Genomic DNA, 19,938 nt, shown 5'->3' with positions numbered 1-19,938 from the left:
GGTAAATTTTACCTTGAATTTTCCAAGTCACTCTCGCAAAATTATCTTCCAATAATTATAAAAAAAAAAGATCTTGTTTTTCACTTCATGTGGAATCTTATTCCACATACCGGAAGAAAATATGTGGAGGTCCTCTTGTTTTCACGCAACTTTCAGTAAGCATCTGTTTGGGGTGTGGGAGAGGTTTGGAGCCTATCCCAACTGCACTTGGAGGGAAGGCATTTTACACTCTGAATAAGGACCAACAGTGATAGACAGACAACTTTCACACTCACATTTACAAACAAGGGCCAGTTTACTGTTGCCAATCAGCCTATGACAATGTTAGCTAATTGTGAGTGTTTGCTTGCTGCCAGGGCCAAGCCTCACGCTACATTTTCCTGAATAAGTTCCGCAAGTTCCTGCAAGAGAATGCCAGCAACAGAGGGGTATGATGAGCATTGGCCGCTATTAAGTCACTCTAATCATCAGGCTAAACCTCATACTTCTCTGGGGAGATTTATGTGACCTGGAGATGATGAATCCTGCATAAAACATTTGTGTTTGTGTGCGTGTGTGTGTACAGCATCCTACAGCTCTGTGTCCTCCAGAGTACATGGTGTGTTTCCTGCACCGGCTCATCACAGCTGTGCGTGCATGCTGGGATGAAGGCAGTAGGAAGAGTCTTGGTAGCACCAACAGTGAGGGTAAGAACCAGCCTTTAAATATTGGCATGTCCTCAGTAGGGATGTAATGGTATCCTGGTGTCATACCGGACCGTTCGATCTGCCATGCACGGTACAATCTGCCCTTTTGGACCGCGGCCCTGCATGTGTGAGTGTGTGTGTGTAATTGTGTGCACGCGAGCAAGTGTGCCGGTCCACGGTAAGGATACATTCAGAGTAGGGCTGCCCTGATACCAATATTTTGGTACCTGTACCAAAAAGTATTTTAATACTTTTTAAAATAAAGCACCACAAAAGATGTCATTATTGGCTATATTTTAACATAAAATTGTATGATATATTAAACATATGTTTCTTATTGCAATCAAATAAGAATTTTGGCATTAAACAAGATAGTGAACAAGCGAAACAACTTGTCTTAAGGTAGTAAGTAAGCAAATAAAGGCTCCTAATTTGGCTGCTGACGTATACAGTAACATATTGTGTCATTTCCCACATTATTATTATTTCATCACAACTATGAGGGACAAGCGGTATGGTATGATATGCTCTTTATTGTCATTGCACAAGTACAACGAAATTAAATTTTTACAGCAAACCCCTTCAAGATAAGACAAACAAACATTGTACTGGTAGACAGAAGGAACAGTAATGGGTCGCCACTTAACGGCGCCCCGTAAAAAGTGAGGAAAAAGGTAGACAAAAGTCATGGTCAACAAAAGCACCTTGAGGATTCTAGCGGTAACTCTCATTCAACCCTTCTTCGATTACGGTTGCACCTCTTGGTACCCCAGCACCTCCAAAACTCTCAAATCTAGACTCCAAACGTCCCAGAATAAGCTAGTCCGGTTACTTTTAGACCTCCACCCCAGATCACACCTCAATCCAACCCACTTCTCCAAAGTGGGCTGGCTCAGGGTGGAGGACAGACTAAAACAACTTGCACTGAGCCTAGTCTATAAAATCCGCTACACCTCCCTGATACCGAAGTACATGTCAAACTACTTCCTTAACGTAAATGACCGCCATAACCACAACACCAGGGGGAGCTCCACAAACCACGTTAAACCCAGATTCCGATCTAACAAAGGTCTTAACTCATTCTCTTTCTATGCCACATCAATGTGGAATGCACTCCCAACAGGTATAAAAGTAAGTGCATCTCTATCCTCCTTCAAAACCGCTCTAACACAACACCTCCAGGCAACTTCAACACTTTACTAATACCCTCCTCCAATCACATCCCATCTCCCCGGATTATAAACAACTCAAATGTACTTCTAATGTATATACTTGTTCTTATGCTATCTGAACTCACTATGTTCTCTGCTGGCTGTACATATTCTACCAAATAAGACCTACACTGTTTCAATGTCCACATTTCTCTGTTGATGCAATTGTTGATGACTGAAGTACTGATATCAACAAAAGCTCCTCATCCCACCCCCCGGATTGTAAATAATGTAAATAATTCAATGTACATACTATGATGATTAACTTGTGTGATGACTGTATTATGTTGATAGTATATATTTGTACCATGATGATTAACGTGGACCCCGACTTAAACAAGTTGAAAAACTTATTCAGGTGTTACCATTTAGTGGTCAATTGTACGGAATATGTACTGAACTGTGCAATCTACTAATAAAAGTATCAATCAATCAAAAAAGACGCTGAGGAAAGATAAGTGAACAAAAAAAAAGTCAATCTCAGACTGCATGCCTATGGGGTGGGGTGGCGTGTTGTACACTAGGGCCTAGAAAAAAAATTGATCGCCAATAGGCACACAAACATTTTACACAGAAACCACAAGACTTGCAACATGATTAGAAAATTGATTATTGATTTACTTGTTCATTTACGGTTGATATCGGCTTACTTTCTGTTTTAACATGTTTTATCTACACTTCTGTTAAAATGCAATAATCACTGATTCTTCTGTTTGATACTTTACATAAGTGTTGGGTGGTACTACAAATGTTGTCATTAATCCAAGACCAAGTAATTACAGGGTCTTAAATTTGTCATATTTAAAGTTCTTCTTGGTCCAGAGACATATTTCCTGACTTTATAAACCATAAAAAAACAGAGGATTTTGTGATAATAAAAAATATTTAGGTAAATCATTATAGTATCGACTATGCACTATCGTAGTAGTAGTAGTATCATACTGTTACAGTCAATGTCTGTGTATGTAGACCCACCAATGGCATATGTTTACATTCAGAGTGCTATTTGCTGTTAGCGGTTAGCTATTGTATTCTCCTATGGTGTGTTTTGCTATTCCTCGTCCTATAGGGATGATACTTGTAAAAAAACGTAATTTGTTTGTCGCCTTGGCGGTGAGGATTAGTAATTTATAAGTAGCTAAAACACTACCAACTGCAAATACACATTACTCGTTAGCTAACGGCTAACAAGCGCAAGAGCTAAGCACCTTTTGCAGGGCGGCGCTTCAGTGTTTATAGCTTCAACTTTATCATTAGTTTTTAAGCCAAAATGCGTCCATTCACCATCTTCTATTTCCACACTGTTTCTGCTTGTTAGTACTCCGTGCGTTGCCTAACATACGCCTCTGTTCCTTTTTCCAGCAATTTCATGATGTGACGACGACGTGCGGTCGTACAGTATACCTGTCATATACTGTATTTTTGGGATTATAAGTCGCTCAGTAGTATACGTCGCACCGGCCGAAAATGCATAATAAAGAAGGAAAAAAACATATATACGTCGCACTGGAGTATAAGTTGGATTTTTGGGGGAAATTTATTTGATAAAATCCAACACCAAGAATAGACATTTGAAAGGCAATTTAAAATAAATAAAGAATAGTGATCAACAGGCTGAATAAGTGTACGTTATATGACGCTAAGGGTGTAACGGTACACAAACATTTCGGTTCGGTACATACCTCGGTTTAGAGGTCACGGTTCGGTTCATTTTCGGTACAGTAAGAAAACAACAAAATATACATTTTTTAGTTATTTATTTACCAAATTTGTAAACAATGGCTTTATCCTTTTAACATTGGGAACACTTTAATAATTCTGCCCACGTTTAATCCACATTAAACTGCTTCAAGTTGTTGCTTTGATTAAATAAAATGAAAAACCTTTCTTTTACATATAAGAAGTGCAACATTAAACTGTTTCAAATCAACTCATCATGCTTAATTTATTACAGCATTTGGGAAGCCTGTAGTTGACTTTTATTATGTAAATGTTATATTTTTATCAACATGTGATAGCAGGGACCCTGCCATTCAAAACTAGGCTGCTACATTGAATGAATGAAGGAATGGTTTATTTTGAGCCATGCAAACAAAACAAGGGAATGACATAAAATACAAAAGAAATATATAGATACATTATTTTTACACCTACATTGAAAACATTACATGTGACTAATCTTTTGTAGATGTCAAGATTGGCTCAAAAGGGAGTGGGAAGAAGTAAACTTATTAGGTCCCCCCCCTATACATATACAATATATATATATAATATATAATACAATAATATATATAATATAATTCAATTCAGTGGTCCCTGCTATATATTGTCTATATATAATACATTTAAATTCACACACACTTACATACATACATATGTACACACACATATATACACACACATATATACAATTTATATATATATATATACATATATATATATATATATATATATATATATATATATATATATATATATATATATATATATATATACATATACACACACAATCACATACATACACACATGCATATACCCAAAATACACACATATCCATCACACACACACACACACACACACACACACACACCTATATAAATACTATATATATAATAGTATATATAATATACACTTTTGTCTAAACATTATTAACAGTTTATGGTGCCTATGGGAACAAGCTTTCATTTTGACTGAGATATTAGTGGTTAATAGTGGATCTGTGGCTGTGGAGCTACTGCCCCTGATCAACAGGACCTGAGGACCACTCTTGCTATGTGTCCAATGGTGTGCATTAAAAGAGACGAGGGGAGCCCCCTGCCAGAGGAGTTATCCACGAACATAAGATCCCCCACTCGCCTGCCCTGTACTCCAGATAGTGTACTTATGTGTCCTATGCTGTGCATTAAAAGAGACGAGGGGAGCCCCCTGCCAGAGGAGTTATCCACGAACATAAAATCCCCCACTCGCCTGCCCTGTACTCCAGATAGTGTACTTATGTGTTCTATGCTGTGCATTAAAAGAGACGAGGGGAGCCCCCTGCCAGAGGAGTTATCCACGAACATAAGATCCCCCACTCGCCTGCCCTGTACTCCAGATAGTGTACCCAAATCCCTTTTCTTAGTTTCCATCGGCACCAATTCTTTAGTCAGAATCCTTATTTGTTTTTACATTTGCAGAAAATTAGTATTACTCAAATTGCATATAGGATTGTGTACACACACACACACACACGCGCGCACACACACACACACACACACACACGCACACACACAATTCAATGTATTCCTCTCATTGATACTAATTCATATAGTTTAACTAGTTGGGTGATGTCATAGAAGTAAAAATAATAATGATAATATCAACAATAACTAAACAATAATAATATTGATAATGATAATGATAACAATAATAATAACAATATGAACAATAGCAATAGCAATGACAATAAATGATGACAATAATACATATCAAATAATGAAGATGATAATGATAATAACAACAATAATAATAATAATAATAATAATCATTATTAGCCAGTGATGGAGTTTAACACTTAGGCATCCATGTTCAAATTCATATACATTGCCCATACCATTTTTTTGTATCTTGTTTTGAACTGATGGACATTTGAACATTGCTTGAGCCCCACATCCAATCCGTTCCAAAGTATCACTCCACGCACAGACACACACAAACTTTTCCTCGTAGTTCTTACTGTTGGAATAGTAAAGATACTACACCCCCTTAGATTATGAACTCCTTCTCTGTGTTTGAAATGTATTTGAATATTGGCAGGTAGAACCTTTTTGTTTGCTTTAAATAGTAATTGAGCTGTATTAAAATCAACTAGATCAGGCAGTTTTAATAATTTAGATTGTAAAAATAAAATATTTGTGTGGTCACAATATCCCACCTTGTGTAGAATTCTTATTGCACGTTTTTGGAGTGTAACCAGGGGATGTAGTGAAGTTTTGTAGTTGTTGCCCCAAATTTCTATGCAGTAATTTAGATATGGTAAAACCAATGAACAATATAATAAATGCAGAGCTGCGTAATTTAAGAAGAATTTGTATTTATTGATAATAGAGATGGTTTTGGAGATTTTGCTTTGTATATGTCTTATGTGTGGTTTCCAGCTTAATTTATTATCAATAGTGACTTCTAAGAATTTAATTTCTGACACCGTTTCTAGAATCACGCCATCTATATTTATTGCTGGTCCTGGATTGGAATAGCCGAATAACATAACTTTTGTTTTCTTTAAATTAAGGGATAATTTGTTTATATCTAACCATGTTTTTAATTTTGGAAGTTCATTATTTAGGGTGGATACAAAATGTGTATAATTATCGTTAGAATAGAAAATATTAGTGTCGTCTGCGAATATGACTAATTTTAATACATTTGATACTGTAAATATGTCATTAATATATAAGTTAAATAACTTGGGACCAAGAACTAATGATTAATGTACCTATAGCTGAAAAAATAGTACAGTAGCAATAGGACAGACTATTCATTCCTGAACACCATGGAGTTCAATGAAATAACAGACAGACAGGTCTTTGCTGCCCCTTAGAAAGGCACACGCACGCACACTCACGCACACACACACACAAACAGCAAAATTAACTAACGTTACGCTAAAAGCTAATTAGCCTTCACCTCAAGCCAGAACTGCGAGCGAGCTGAGCTGCAGTTTAAGTTTCTAGAACGTCAATGGGCTCGTAGTGATGTTTGTAATAGTTGTGACTGGGAGGTGTTTTTTATAATTTCGGGAGAGTACGCTGTCCGCTGCTTGCCTGCTAAACGAATATCTGCTCGACGCTGAAGCATTGATTACATGCACTCTGAATACGCACTGCTGATTGGCTATTAGATCGCTGTGAATACGCACTGCTGATTGGCTTTGTATGTAACCAATCAAATGGTTGTGTGGGTTGAACAATTCTAAGTGCTTACACAGAGGCAGGAAGCAGAGCAGCTTGTGAAGACTTTTGCTTACAAACTCGTGCCGAACCAAAACCCCCGTACCGAAACGGTTCAATACAAATACACGTACCGTTACACCCCTATATGACGCATAAATAACCAACTGAGAACGTGCCTGGTATGTTTACGTAACATATTATGGTAAGAGTCATTCAAATAACTATAATATATAGAACATGCTATACGTTTACCAAACAATCTGTCACTCCTAACTGATAAATCCGATGAAATCTTCTTCTTCGATGTCGCTTCTAAACAACTCTGCCAACTCCAAAGCTATGCGCCGCTTCCTCTTGTCGTTTTCTGCTGCATATTTCACTACGTCCAGCTTGTAATCTGCAGTACATGATTTCCTGTTCGTGCCATTTTTGTTCAGCCCTTCTCAGTTTTTATAAGTTACCGCCAATGATGAAATGATCGATTTTAATAGCTACGGCAGTAGCATATAGCAGTTAGCATTCCATGTCCCACAATGCACTTCTGCCATGACCCTCCCCCGCTGAATTCTTATTGGTTGACGTGTGTGTGACGATTGCTGACATTTTCTTTGTCTCTTCCGCGAATGAGATAAATAATATTATTTGATATTTTACGGTCATGTGTTCATAATTTCAAACATAAGTCGCTTCGGAGTATATGTCGCACCCCCGGCCAAACTATGAAAAAAACTGCGACTTATAGTCCAAAAAATACGGTACTTGTTTTTTTTTTTGTCAAACTGACTGGAGTAATTATGTCACACTGTCATAGCGGCTGCCTTGCATAAAAAAGACACGGGTATCGATTTATAATCATCTTGTAATAATCTCAAATAAGAAAGCAACACCACAAAAAAGTTTGGAACCCTGCAATATTTCCTCCTCAAAAATCCCTTGCACGCTGGTAATAATTAATGTCAATTTGTAGTGAATACGCTTTACTCACGACCACCACTACTGCACTTCATCAACTGTCCTCGTAGCGATCCAGTAAGCCACAGGCCCATGTTAATCCACTTAAAAACTAAACATTTTAAGTTATAAAGTTATCCATTAAGTCGTTCTTCTGAAGTAAGATAACATCCTCTGACAGATTGTTTGTCGCTATCTGTGTCGCGTTTGCGCGGCATCAAAACACACCCTGCAAAAATGCACACCCACCTAACATGCTAATTGATTGTATTGGTATATGTTAATTATATATTTTATACTCAGCTCAAAGCAATATTTGTCCAAAATTAGTTGTGTGCAAGGAAGAAAAAAACATAGAAGCTATGCAAGTACTATTGTAAGTATTAGCAAATGTGTAGCTATGGAGTGAAATTACTGCCAAAACTCCTCGAACACAAAAAGGTTACACAAACACACAAAAAGATTTGCATGTATAAAACATTTTTTTAAGTTAAAGAATAATTTGAAAGTACAAAAACTATTTTCTTGAAGATCCATCCATCCATCCATCCATCCATCCATTTTCTACCGCTTATTCCCTTTCGGGGTCGCGGGGGGCGCTGGCGCCTATCTCAGCTACAATCGGGCGGAAGGCGGGGTACACCCTGGACAAGTCGCCACCTCATCGCAGGGCCAACACAGATAGACAGACAACATTCACACTCACATTCACACACTAGGGCCAATTTAGTGTTGCCAATCAACCTATCCCCAGGTGCATGTCTTTGGAAGTGGGAGGAAGCCGGAGTACCCGGAGGGAACCCACGCATTCACGGAGAGAACATGCAAACTCCACACAGAAAGATTCCGAGCCTGGATTTGAACCCAGGACTGCAGGACCTTCGTATTGTGAGGCAGACGCACTAACCCCAAGATAAAAAATATTTTCTTTTGGCACTGTTTTTCCACTTTTAAGCGATTCTTTGCTTCCAAATGACAGCATTCGTAATTCGCACTCGACAACAGCGGGAGGTGCTGCTCAGTCAATTTAAGGCCGACTGCAATACTGATTTGCTGCAGTGAATTCAGCCAAAAATGCAATCTGAATACGGACACCACTATGATTATGCCCACAACTCTTTCATGGCAGAAACGCAGTAAGAAGTCACACGTAAAAAGACAGCAAATCGATGAAGTACGGACAGATTTTTTTTTTTTTTCACCCTGAAGCCGCTTTTACCACGGCAGTCAATTTAAAACACACGCGCAGGCCAGGTTATAAACAATGAGATACAGAATCAAACATTAGTTTACAGACACGCAATTTAGATGTCAGTTGCGCAGTTTGGGATATGCATTTACTAATAATTTTGCTACTATGTTACTTCTATAAAAGCTGGAGGACAGCAGCATGTTTGACTGATTTATTCAGACAAATTTCCTACAGTTCTGCGACAATGGCAAGTCATGGTGAACAATGTTAAGTATGTAGTTATTTACTCCGCTAATACAAGTTCCTGTCATTAGCTATGTGCACATGGACGCATTTAACCGGATTAAAAACCTAACAGTAAAAAATGCTTCATGTAAACATGCCATTCGATCACACATGTACGGATCAAAATTTCATTTTTGATCGAGACGGGTTGTTTATGCCAATAGTCATTCAGATTGTAAAGCATGAAAACACATCTTCCAAATTTTGGGTTGGAATAATCCTTACTGCGCATGTCTTTGATGTCAGCTATAATTTGGTAGAGGAGTGGGGACTAAATTTGATAATCTCAGAATGAAACAAGTCTTTCTGTGGCAACCCAAATAACATCTTTATCTACACGAAATTACAATTAGTACTGATGAATATTCGTATCGGTAAATAAAATTGTAATGGTATCGATAAAATCCTAACGATTTACATCCCTACAAATTGTCATTGGTTTCATTTCGCACAGCGACATAAGCTTATGCATGCGTTTTATAATAAGCAAAGACGATTTTAAAAAACACATTCATAATGTTACCTAGGTTCCATGTACATTAAGTGTAATGTACATGTCCACAGTCACTGACCGTCTATGAGCAAGAGGCAATACACAACAAATCCTATGAAAAAAAAAAAGGACCGCAAGTCTTTCTGTGGCAGCCCTAATTGAATTTTGGCGGTATGGTATGGATAACTGAATGTATGGAAACATTGGTGTCGGAGCACCTTCTCAAGAGCAGAGAGTTAATCAGACTAAGTCATTTGCTTGATCTACTCCTGAATGTTAACTAACACTGTTTGAGTTTGTGAGTTCCCATAGTGCTCCTTACATGTTACCTTTGTCTAATTTCCTATTCTCTTCATGTCTCCCCTTCAAATATTCCTCCCATGTCTTCCTGCTTCAGCTGCCTACGTCCCTCCCCAGATCTTCTACAACGGGAAGGTGGACTACTTCGATCTGCAGAGGCTCGGGGGGCTCCTGTCCCACCTCAAGAAAACACTTAAAGGTCAGTTTGTCATCACAGCCAAAGTCATGAAACATATACAGCAAGACCACAAGGTCCAAACAAGACAAATCATCACCTTTTTTTTAAGAGGACGCTGACAAGTGACAAATTTCTCCGCTAGAGGGCGCAGTTGCTTTGTGTCCATGTAAGAACAAACTAGGGTGACAATGACAATTAACTGCAGTAATCCTGGTAAAGTGTTTTTCATTTTTACGTGAAAGATTGGAAGATTTGGAAATTAGATGACTGGTGTTTCTGATGTTGTCTTTATCTTTAAGGACCAGTCACAGCAAGCACCCTTTGATTTTATTGTTATTATTATACAGGATAGATGGTAAAGTCACTGTTGATTCCTCACAGTTGGTGTTGTTTGAAAGCTCCTTATCATCCTCTCCAGGAAGATGTTCTTCCTCACTGTGTCTCATCAGTTTTGGCGCTGCAGTAATCAGCTCCTGATTAACATCCCGCCGTTAAGTGGTGTAAATCAGCGGCTCGTTCATCACCGCAGTGGCGCTCTGAACCTACTGCTAACTTGGCCCGCACTAGTTTATTGATCAGCCCACTTTTCAGTGTGATTGAGCACCACACGCATCGTCAAAAGTAGAAACCGGACCAGCTGGCTAACAAGCACATCAGGCATAGAAGTGCCGTTGGTGTGCGTATTGGATGTGGCCACCACATGACATGTAGAAGCAAACAAATGTTTGACACCCACACTTTGCCTTACTGATAGGTGTGTTACTTGAGGAGATGTATTGATTTGGAATTGGGCTTGCTGTTGTAGTTAAAAGTCAATTGTCCAATAAACTTCTTGGCACTATCAGAAAGAGAGACAAGGAGTACTTTTGTCTTCCCAGAAGAGTGTAAGTTCTAAAATTCCACATTTTCTCCACTTTCTACTTCCTGTAGCTTTTCCAATGTGTATGTTATTACAGTTTGGACTCACACACATTCTGTATTATGGGTTAATGCTTTTTTAAATTGGGCCTTTGGCAAGCTGGGTGACAGCATCATGAAGATGTGAAGATGTTTTTTTGTCTTCATCTAGATGATTTGGCCAGTAAAGCAAACATAATCATCGACCCGGCAGAGATCCAGGCTACGTCCATGGACGACCTTGACGAGGACGAAGAGAGCGGAGCAGCTCAGGTTAAACCCTTACATTCTTTGCTAAAACTATTATTGCACAGTAAATAATGTGTTCATGTCTTATTAAGAGAAAGCAGTTGTATTAACTTTGTTCGATCAGATGTGATTAAACATGATCAGGAGACTCACATTCTGATAGACTTACCAAAAAAGAACAATCACAGACAAATCCATAAATTATTGTGCTTACATTCAGCCAACTTTAGAAGACACCATGTAATGTAAACTAATCAGAAGCAACATAAGGCGGGTATTAGTGTCTTTACTTTTTGTGTTGTCAACTTGGCGACTTGCTTGCTTAATCTAGTATCTTTCCAACTTCTCTTAGTGACTTAAAGCGACTAGTTTGGAGACGTGGAAGCACGTAACACTAAAGTCTTGAACGTACAAGTGGTGTTGCCTTGAACCTTTGCTCTCAGGACCTGTGTACTGAATGTCTACTTTTAGACAGCTTGTAATGAATACACGTTTTGTTGTACTTTTAAATGCAATCATAATGAAGTCCATTCCATTTTAGTCAGAACAGTGAGGATCCACTGTTTCTGCCTTGGTTGAGATTAAAGTGTTTTATCACTGTCTTAAAAATTTTTTTTTTAAAACTATCGTTCATGTCAATGAGACAGTCAGTAGATTTGCTTCGTTTGTGAATATCACAACAATTATTTCTTTTGTTCAAGTTTGATACAAGTTCAAGTTTAACAATGTAGAACAAAGAAAAATACAACTAACGTAAGTTTTAATAGAAAAACATATTTTTTTTTTACTTTATGGATTGCAATGCCTTGAAGTTGATAGTTCTACTATTTGCTCAAAATTAATACAGGAACCGCCTCGTCTGTTTTGTATATGTGTCTATTTAAAAAATAAACACATAACATTGTTCTGACATGATACGTTTAATTTTCTTTTCACCATGCAAAGCTTCCATCTTCATCGTATGGCATCAAATCACATCGTATGGAATCGTATAGTTTTAAAAAGTATTGTTAGTGAATCGTATTGCAACCCATGTATCAAGATTATCGGCTCGCTCTCCTACTCCTTGCAACTTTGTTATAGATCATAAATCATGCATCTCACCTAGAAAGTAGATGGCTGACTATATAATATGACAAGTTGGGGCACTTCGACAGCTATTTAAGACCTAGAACTGGCTAGAATGACACGAGAAGAACTTGTTCTTTGTCCCCCCACTGTTTCACACCATTTCTTCGCGAGGATTATGAGACATTCCTTATCTAAATATATGAACATCTTAGCAGTGGGCATCCTAATGACAGCAGACCTTATTCAGTAAGTGATGTTTTATTATGTTTGTTGGCTCTCAAAAAGCCTGCAGTGAACAGAAATCAGTTATGAATAAAAGAAAAGCAAATGCTGTGATAGTTTTTAAATTAATGCGCCACGTATGGTTATAATAATCCAAATACGTAATTATTAAATGTTATAATAAATGTACTTGTTACTACATTACATATATACTTACATCATGTATATAAAACCCTAATGGAGGTGTTTGGATGTTCTTTAGGGGGCTTTATAAGCAGAATTGAAAGGCTCCGTTGTAAGCAGACTTTTGATTGCATTTATTTAATTGAATGCATTAAAAAACTAACATCCATCGTTGTTCACCTTTTTTTTGGAATTTTGCCTTTCATTCACAGTCCTTTTGTAAGACAAGAACACATTAGTTTTTCTTTTTTTATGCCTTCTAACATTTAGTAAACGCTGGCAAAAGTCAGCTCGCAATGGAGTCAACTGGAATCGCTCTATCCCACCTTTAAGGTGTTTTAAAACATTTATTTTCAAACACCTCCATCGGGGTTTTATATACATGCTGGTAGTATATACCTTATCGTAATAACAGGCTCATTCATGTAATATTTGGTCATGTTAAACATATGGCGGCGCATAAATTCCATAGACTCTTCACAACGTTCACTTTTTCCTTCAACAACAACACTGACTACTATTCACAGCAGACGTTGAGAGAGACAACAAACTTAATAATACAAACACTTTCTGTACAAGGTATGTCCTCACTAGGTTGCGGGCTTATGGGATGTTTATATGTTCTTGTTTAGATGAAGAATGAATCCTAGTCCTTGTGACAGGTTAAAAAAAAAAGGTGGGTGCAAGTCTTTTTGTGTCTTTCACACCATCCTCGAGTCTAGTCAAAGTTGACCAACATCTCGGTTTATAGCTAGAGAAAAGCGCTATATAAATATAATTCACTTCACTTCACTTCATAGCTGCATCCTTCTACTGTCCAGGTGAGAAACATGATTTATAGTCTATAATTAACTTTCACCATCTAAGAGGGGAGAAAGCAGCTCATTGGCACATTATGTCAATAAAGTAGCTTTCCTCTCTGTGACTAATACGCCGCTTAAAGTAGGTTATTAATGTTAGCAATTTCAATAACAATATTACTATACTTTGTTGATATTCAGGTCACCAAATGTAAATGGAGTATTGTTGGCGCTTTTTAGATATTTTTAGTGGGTTTTATGGGCGCATTAGATGCAATGGCGTCATGACTACAATTAGCTCCATTGTTAACTGACATTTATTTACAAGTTAGAATAAATTAAAAACAACATATGTATTCTTGTCTCTCATAAGAATTGTGAATGATATGCAAAATTCCAAAAAAGTGCAGTTTCCTTTTAAGTAAAGCTTTCAACGAGAAGGGAAGGAGCTTCTCCCCCTTTAGGCTGTGAGGAATAACAACAAAAAGGTTAGGATAAAGTATTATTTTCATCTAATCATAGTATTTACATAATAACACCTACGTACAACAGTGACATAAATGCTTTTTTTATGCAGTCTGAATGGATCAGCGAGTGTGCAGATGTATTTAATGATGTGAAAGTGTGAATCTATGTATTTTTTATTGTAAGTTTATTTCCAACCATGTGTTGCGGAAAAAATAGCGGTAACCACTTCAAGATATATATCTAAATTGTATACATTTTCAAAAGATAAATGATGATACTTCTAAAGAAGGTGGGGTGTGGTTTCATTTGCAGTCTGGAAACGGCTCCAGAATTGAATATCTTGCAAACGTGTTGTAAAAGTGACTGTGGGACAAAATTTACACTAAAGCATATCGAATACATGTTATCTAGACAACAAGGAAGTGTTTTAAATGGAGGTTTTAACCATCGTAGGTCCCCTTTAAGTACAGAAGTGCGCCAATTGAGACACCGCAACCATTTCTGTTTGTGTTGTATCTCTTTTTGCCTCCTGCTGACCATCAGAGGCCGTTTGGTGCGGTGGCAGTGGGCGGAGCTCTGGCGAGACCCAGCTGGCTGAGCTCGCCCACCCTGGGTCGAGCCAATCGCTTCCTCAGCACAGCCGCCGTCAGCCTCATGACCCCTAGGCGACCCCTCAGCCAGCCCGAGAAGGTCAAAATTCGCACTCTTGCTGTGGAGAACAGGACTGAAGAGGACAGTGAGTCATTTCACATTTTCAGCACACAGCCGGTCTCTCGTTTATTAATTTGTCAGCATGGCATCATTTGTCTCTGGAGCGATGATGTGATAATGATTCGTTACCAACACTTCCTGTCTAGACAGGAAGCCAACAAAGGTGTGAGGACACAGAGTGGCAAGATGCCTCCTGGAGAAATAACAATTACACGTCTCCTCTTTGTCTCTTTTGTCCGCCGCCTCAAGTCGAGGGTAGCCATGGTAACGACGGCCTGTTGCTCGGACGACCCCTGGAAGAGTCGGATCAGCCAATGGCAGATAAGTCCCTGCTGGAGATTATTGATGGCATTGTGATGATGTACAACCTGAGCGTTCATCAGCAACTAGGGAAGGTATGTTAGTTTGTTTCATAAGACAAATAATAAGGATATAACTGTTTTTTTTTTCACATTCCGTTACCTAGTATCCATTTTTACTATCTGTTTACACTGCACACACATTGAGTAAAAATATTGTCTGCTCCTCTAAAGAAGAGCTCTACTGTTTTCCATTAACGTCCCCAGTGTACCTGTGGCCGCATATGAATGAGCACACTCACAGTATCAAATTACATGCACATAGGCAAGGATAGGAAAAGAAAAGGTTAATGTTGCATATTTAGTTCATACGCATTTATTGACAATATTTATGACCCAAGCAGCCCAACACCCAATAAAGTGTTCTTGAAGCGCATATACAGATTGTAGACCTTTTTTTTTTTTACTGTATTCTGTTGTGGTGTCTAAAAAGAAGACAACACTGGATTTCTTAACTAAGTTGCTAAATGCTCACACCGAAAGGAGCAGTTTGCAACATTTACACATATGCTGAGGTGGGCGCCAACTTTCCAACATATTTTACACTGTATATCCCACCCTCTCACTGCTTCTCCTATATAATGATGTAATTATTTGCGTACGTGACTCACAGTGATGGGCAATAACAAGGTACATGTAGCAAAGCTTAACTACATTTCACAGTAGCTTCACTACTTTTTCGAATGAGTAACGAAAGCTTAGCTTTTTTTTTAGACCCATCTAGCAAGGTATCTTACATCAAAGCTCCAAGCTACAAAGAGAGGAAATGGATTGCGAATCGAGGCCAAAAAATACAGAGAAAATACAATGACCTGGATAAATGAGAACATTCATACATCCTGAGAAAATCCATGATGATTGGTTGGTATTCTTGTGATGAGTCACAATTGGCTAAGTTTAGGGCAAAACGTTACAAGCTGGCCAATCAGAGGCAAGAAGAGGTGGATCATCGAAACCAGGAAGCAAACTAATAACAGGCATGCACTAAAGTCACATGACCATGAGGGAATCCGAGACAGAGGGTCGCTCAAAGCTGACGACTCAAAAAAAAAAAAAAAACATACTTGAAAATGACAGAGAAATTCTCTCCCACGGATTAGAGTTTTCCTTTAGTGATAAAGACGACATCCAGGAAACTCACAATAATGCGTGTCCTTGGCCAAATGTATGCCTTTAGAACAAACAATGCCTGTTTACTGTGTAAACCAAAATCACAGCTGCTTTCTTAATCTGTGATGTCCTACACACATTTAGGAACACACATTAAGGTGAGTTCATGCAAAGTTTTACTGCACATAACAGTTATTAGCTGTTCCCAAAGAACACACTCGTTGTTTTTGGTCAATATATAGATAGATGCTGTTTTTTTTTTAATGTAGGCAAAGAAAATGAATAACATTATAGGGGTATGATAAAAGAAGGCAAATTAAAATAAATATATACAGTGGGGTGTGGGGACCCCAAGAGATAGTTGTTATTGGGTCCATTTGTATACTCTCATTTACATTAACATTGCTATTATATACTGGGGGTCATACATGTACACACGTGTATACATTTAAACACGCATACGTATATATATGTGTGTGTGTGTGTGTGTGTGTGTATATATATATTTAAACATATGTTTGTATCACTGTGTGTGTGTATAAATATACACGTGTGTGTGTATATATATATATATATATATATATAAAAAAAAATATATATATATATATATATATATATATATATATATACTATTGGATCAAGTGTCCTTAACATTATCAATAGTAGCCTCTCTTCTGGAATAGTTCCAGTAGTGTTTAAACATGCAGTGGTACGACCTCTACTTAAAAAACCAAGCCTCGACCCATCTCTCCTCTCTAACCTTAGACCTATCTCTAATCTTCCATACATTTCCAAAATATTAGAGAAGGTTGTCTACAGTCAGTTGTTGCCCTTCTTAGAGGATAATGGTATCACTGAGCTGTTCTAGTCCGGTTTTAAAGCCCTCCACAGCACAGGTCAGCGCTTCTAAAAGTTTTTAACGATATCCTCCTGTCAACTGATTCTGGCAAATATGTCGTCCTGGTGCTTTTAGATCTGTCTGCTGCGTTCGACACCATCGACCATGCCACCTTAATCACTCGTCTTGAGAACTGTGTGGGTATTAAGGGCGCCGCCCTTCAACAGGTTCCGGTCGTACCTAGCCGACAGGAGTTTTTGTGTAAAAATAGACAGTTTTATGTCTTCCACAGCTCCTCTACCACACGGGGTCCCCCAGGGCTCAATCCTTGCCCCGATCTTATTTGCGCTTTACATTCTCCCCCTTGGTTCTATTTTTAGGAAGTATGGTATTGCATTTCATTTTTATGCTGATGATTGCCAGATCTATTTTCCCATGGCACAATGGCACAAAACAACACAGTTCAACGTCTCATTGACTGCCTGCACGACATCAAAGCCTGGCTTTCATCTAACTTCCTGATTCTAAAAGAAGACAAAACAGAAGTTATGTTGTTCGGTCCAAGTCGCTTTCCCTCCCCCAACGTTGACCTCGGCACTCTGACCCCGTATCTCAGCGACTGTGTCACAAACCTGGGGGTAAAGTTCGACTTAGATTTTAAATTTGAAAAACAAATCAGCAGCGTCGTTCAAAAAAGCTTTTATCAATTACGCCAAATAGCGAAAGTGAAACCGCTTCTGCCAGGACATGACCTCGAGAAATTAATTCACGCCTTTATCTCGAATCGTTTAGACTACTGCAATGCCCTGTATGTAGGCTTTAGCCAGGCCTCCCTTGCCCGCCTGCAGCTCGTGCAGAACTCTGCTGCTTGTCTGCTAACACAGACCCGCAGACGTGAGCACATCACCCCTATATTAGCGTCCCTTCACTAGCTCCCTGTGCGTTATCGAATCAATTTTAAACTCCTATTTGTTTTTAAATGTCTAAACAACCTCGCACCAACATATCTCTCCGACCTCCTTCAGCCTTACTGCCCCCCTCGATCCCTAAGATCAGCCGATCAGCTGCTACTGACGGTCCCTGACACAAGGCTGAAGCTTAGAGGTGACAGAGCTTTTGCTGCTGCTGCTCCCAAGCTCTGGAACAACCTACCTATGAGTGTTACACAAGCCTCCTCTTCCTGTTTTTAAATCTCTCTTAAAAACATACTTTTATTCCCTTGCTTTTAACACTAAGTGATATCCATCCTGCAATGGCACCCCATTATACACCTGCTGTGAACCTGTTTTTATGTTATTTATTTTTTATCATGTTCTGTTTGTGTTGTGTTGTTTGCTCAGTCCTCATATCATATTTTAACCTGTCCATTGTACAGCACTTTGGCTACCCCTGTGGTAATTTTTAAATGTGCTTTATAAATAAAGTTGATTTGATTTGATTTGATATATAATATACGTGTGTGTTTGTGTACATGTATATACATATGTGTATGTGTATATAAACATGTGTATTCATGTGTATGTATATACATAAGTGTATGTATATACATGTGTGTATATGTATATACATATGTGTATGTGTGTATATGTATATACATATGTGTATGTGTGTATATGTATATACATGTGTGTATATACATATGTGTATGTATGTATCTACATATGTGTGTGTGTATGTATATACATATGTGTGTGCATGTATATACATACATTAGTCTGCATGTGTGTGTGTGTATATGTATGTATATATATATATATATATATATATATATATATATATATATATATATATATACATGTGTGTATATATGTGTGTACATAAGTATATATATATGTACATATATTAATGTATATATGTGTATATATTTACTTATATATTTGTGTGTATATGTATATATACAAACCCCGTTTCCATATGAGTCTGGAAATTGTGTTAGATGTAAATATAAACGGAATACAATGATTTGCAAATCTTTTTCAACCCATATTCAATTGAATGCTCTACAAAGACAAGATATTTGATGTTCAAACTCATAAACTTTATTTATTTATTTTTTTTGCAAATAATTAACTTTGAATTTCATGACTGCAACACGTGCCAAAGTAGTTGGGAAAGGGCATGTTCACCACTGTGTTACATCACCTTTCCTTTTAGCAACACTCAATAAACGTTTGGTAACTGAGGAAACTATTTGTTAAAGCTTTGAAAGTGTAAATCTTTCACATTCTTGTTTTATGTAGAGCTTCAGTCGTTAAACAGTCTGGGGTCTCCGCTGTCGTATTTTACGGTTCATAATGCGCCACACATTTTCGCTTCCCCTTTGGTCCGGATGACACGATGTCGAATATTTCCAAAAACAATTTGAAATGTGAACTCGTCAGACCACAGAACACCTTTCCACTTTGTATCAGTCCATCTTAGATGATCTCGGGCCCAGAAAAGCCGGCGGCGTTTCTGGATGTTGTTGATAAATGGCTTTTGCTTTGCATAGCAGAGCTTTAACTTTAGAGAGTGATGTCGGTTTTTGATACAGTGCCGTCTGAGGGATCGAAGTTCACGGTCATTCAATGTTGGTTTCCGGCCATGCCGCTTACGTGGAGTGATTTCTCCAGATTATCTGAACCTTTTGAATATATTATGGACCGTAGATGTTGAAATCCCTAAGTTTCTTTCAATTGCACTTTGAGAAACTTTGTTCTGTGACGACGTCGCTTTGAGTCGTCTTTTTTTGTGGTTCCATGATGACATAGAGGCGCACTGTGATTTTTTTTTTTCTGGTGTTAATGTTCGTTACTCCTATTTC

General features: G+C 38.0%; 1 protein-coding gene across 5 annotated transcripts in view; it reads left to right on the top strand.

Annotated features, from left to right (window-relative positions):
• Positions 1-19,938, top strand: part of LOC133535305 (E3 ubiquitin-protein ligase RNF123) — an 80,013-nt gene that overhangs the window by 23,578 nt on the left and 36,497 nt on the right. For all 5 annotated transcript variants that reach the window (XM_061875002.1, XM_061874998.1, XM_061874999.1 and 2 more), the window contains 6 exons: positions 357-428; positions 566-686; positions 10,147-10,248; positions 11,297-11,397; positions 14,661-14,853; positions 15,078-15,223. In XM_061875002.1, the coding sequence (XP_061730986.1) occupies positions 357-428; positions 566-686; positions 10,147-10,248; positions 11,297-11,397; positions 14,661-14,853; positions 15,078-15,223 (735 nt within the window). The remainder of the gene's footprint in view (positions 1-356; positions 429-565; positions 687-10,146; positions 10,249-11,296; positions 11,398-14,660; positions 14,854-15,077; positions 15,224-19,938) is intronic.

The sequence above is a fragment of the Nerophis ophidion genome, linkage group LG16, assembly GCF_033978795.1.
Source record: "Nerophis ophidion isolate RoL-2023_Sa linkage group LG16, RoL_Noph_v1.0, whole genome shotgun sequence".
Classification (NCBI taxonomy): Eukaryota; Metazoa; Chordata; class Actinopteri; order Syngnathiformes; family Syngnathidae; genus Nerophis; species Nerophis ophidion.
The sequence above is the reverse complement of the archived record's forward strand: the minus strand, read 5'-3'. Positions and strand labels throughout refer to the sequence as shown.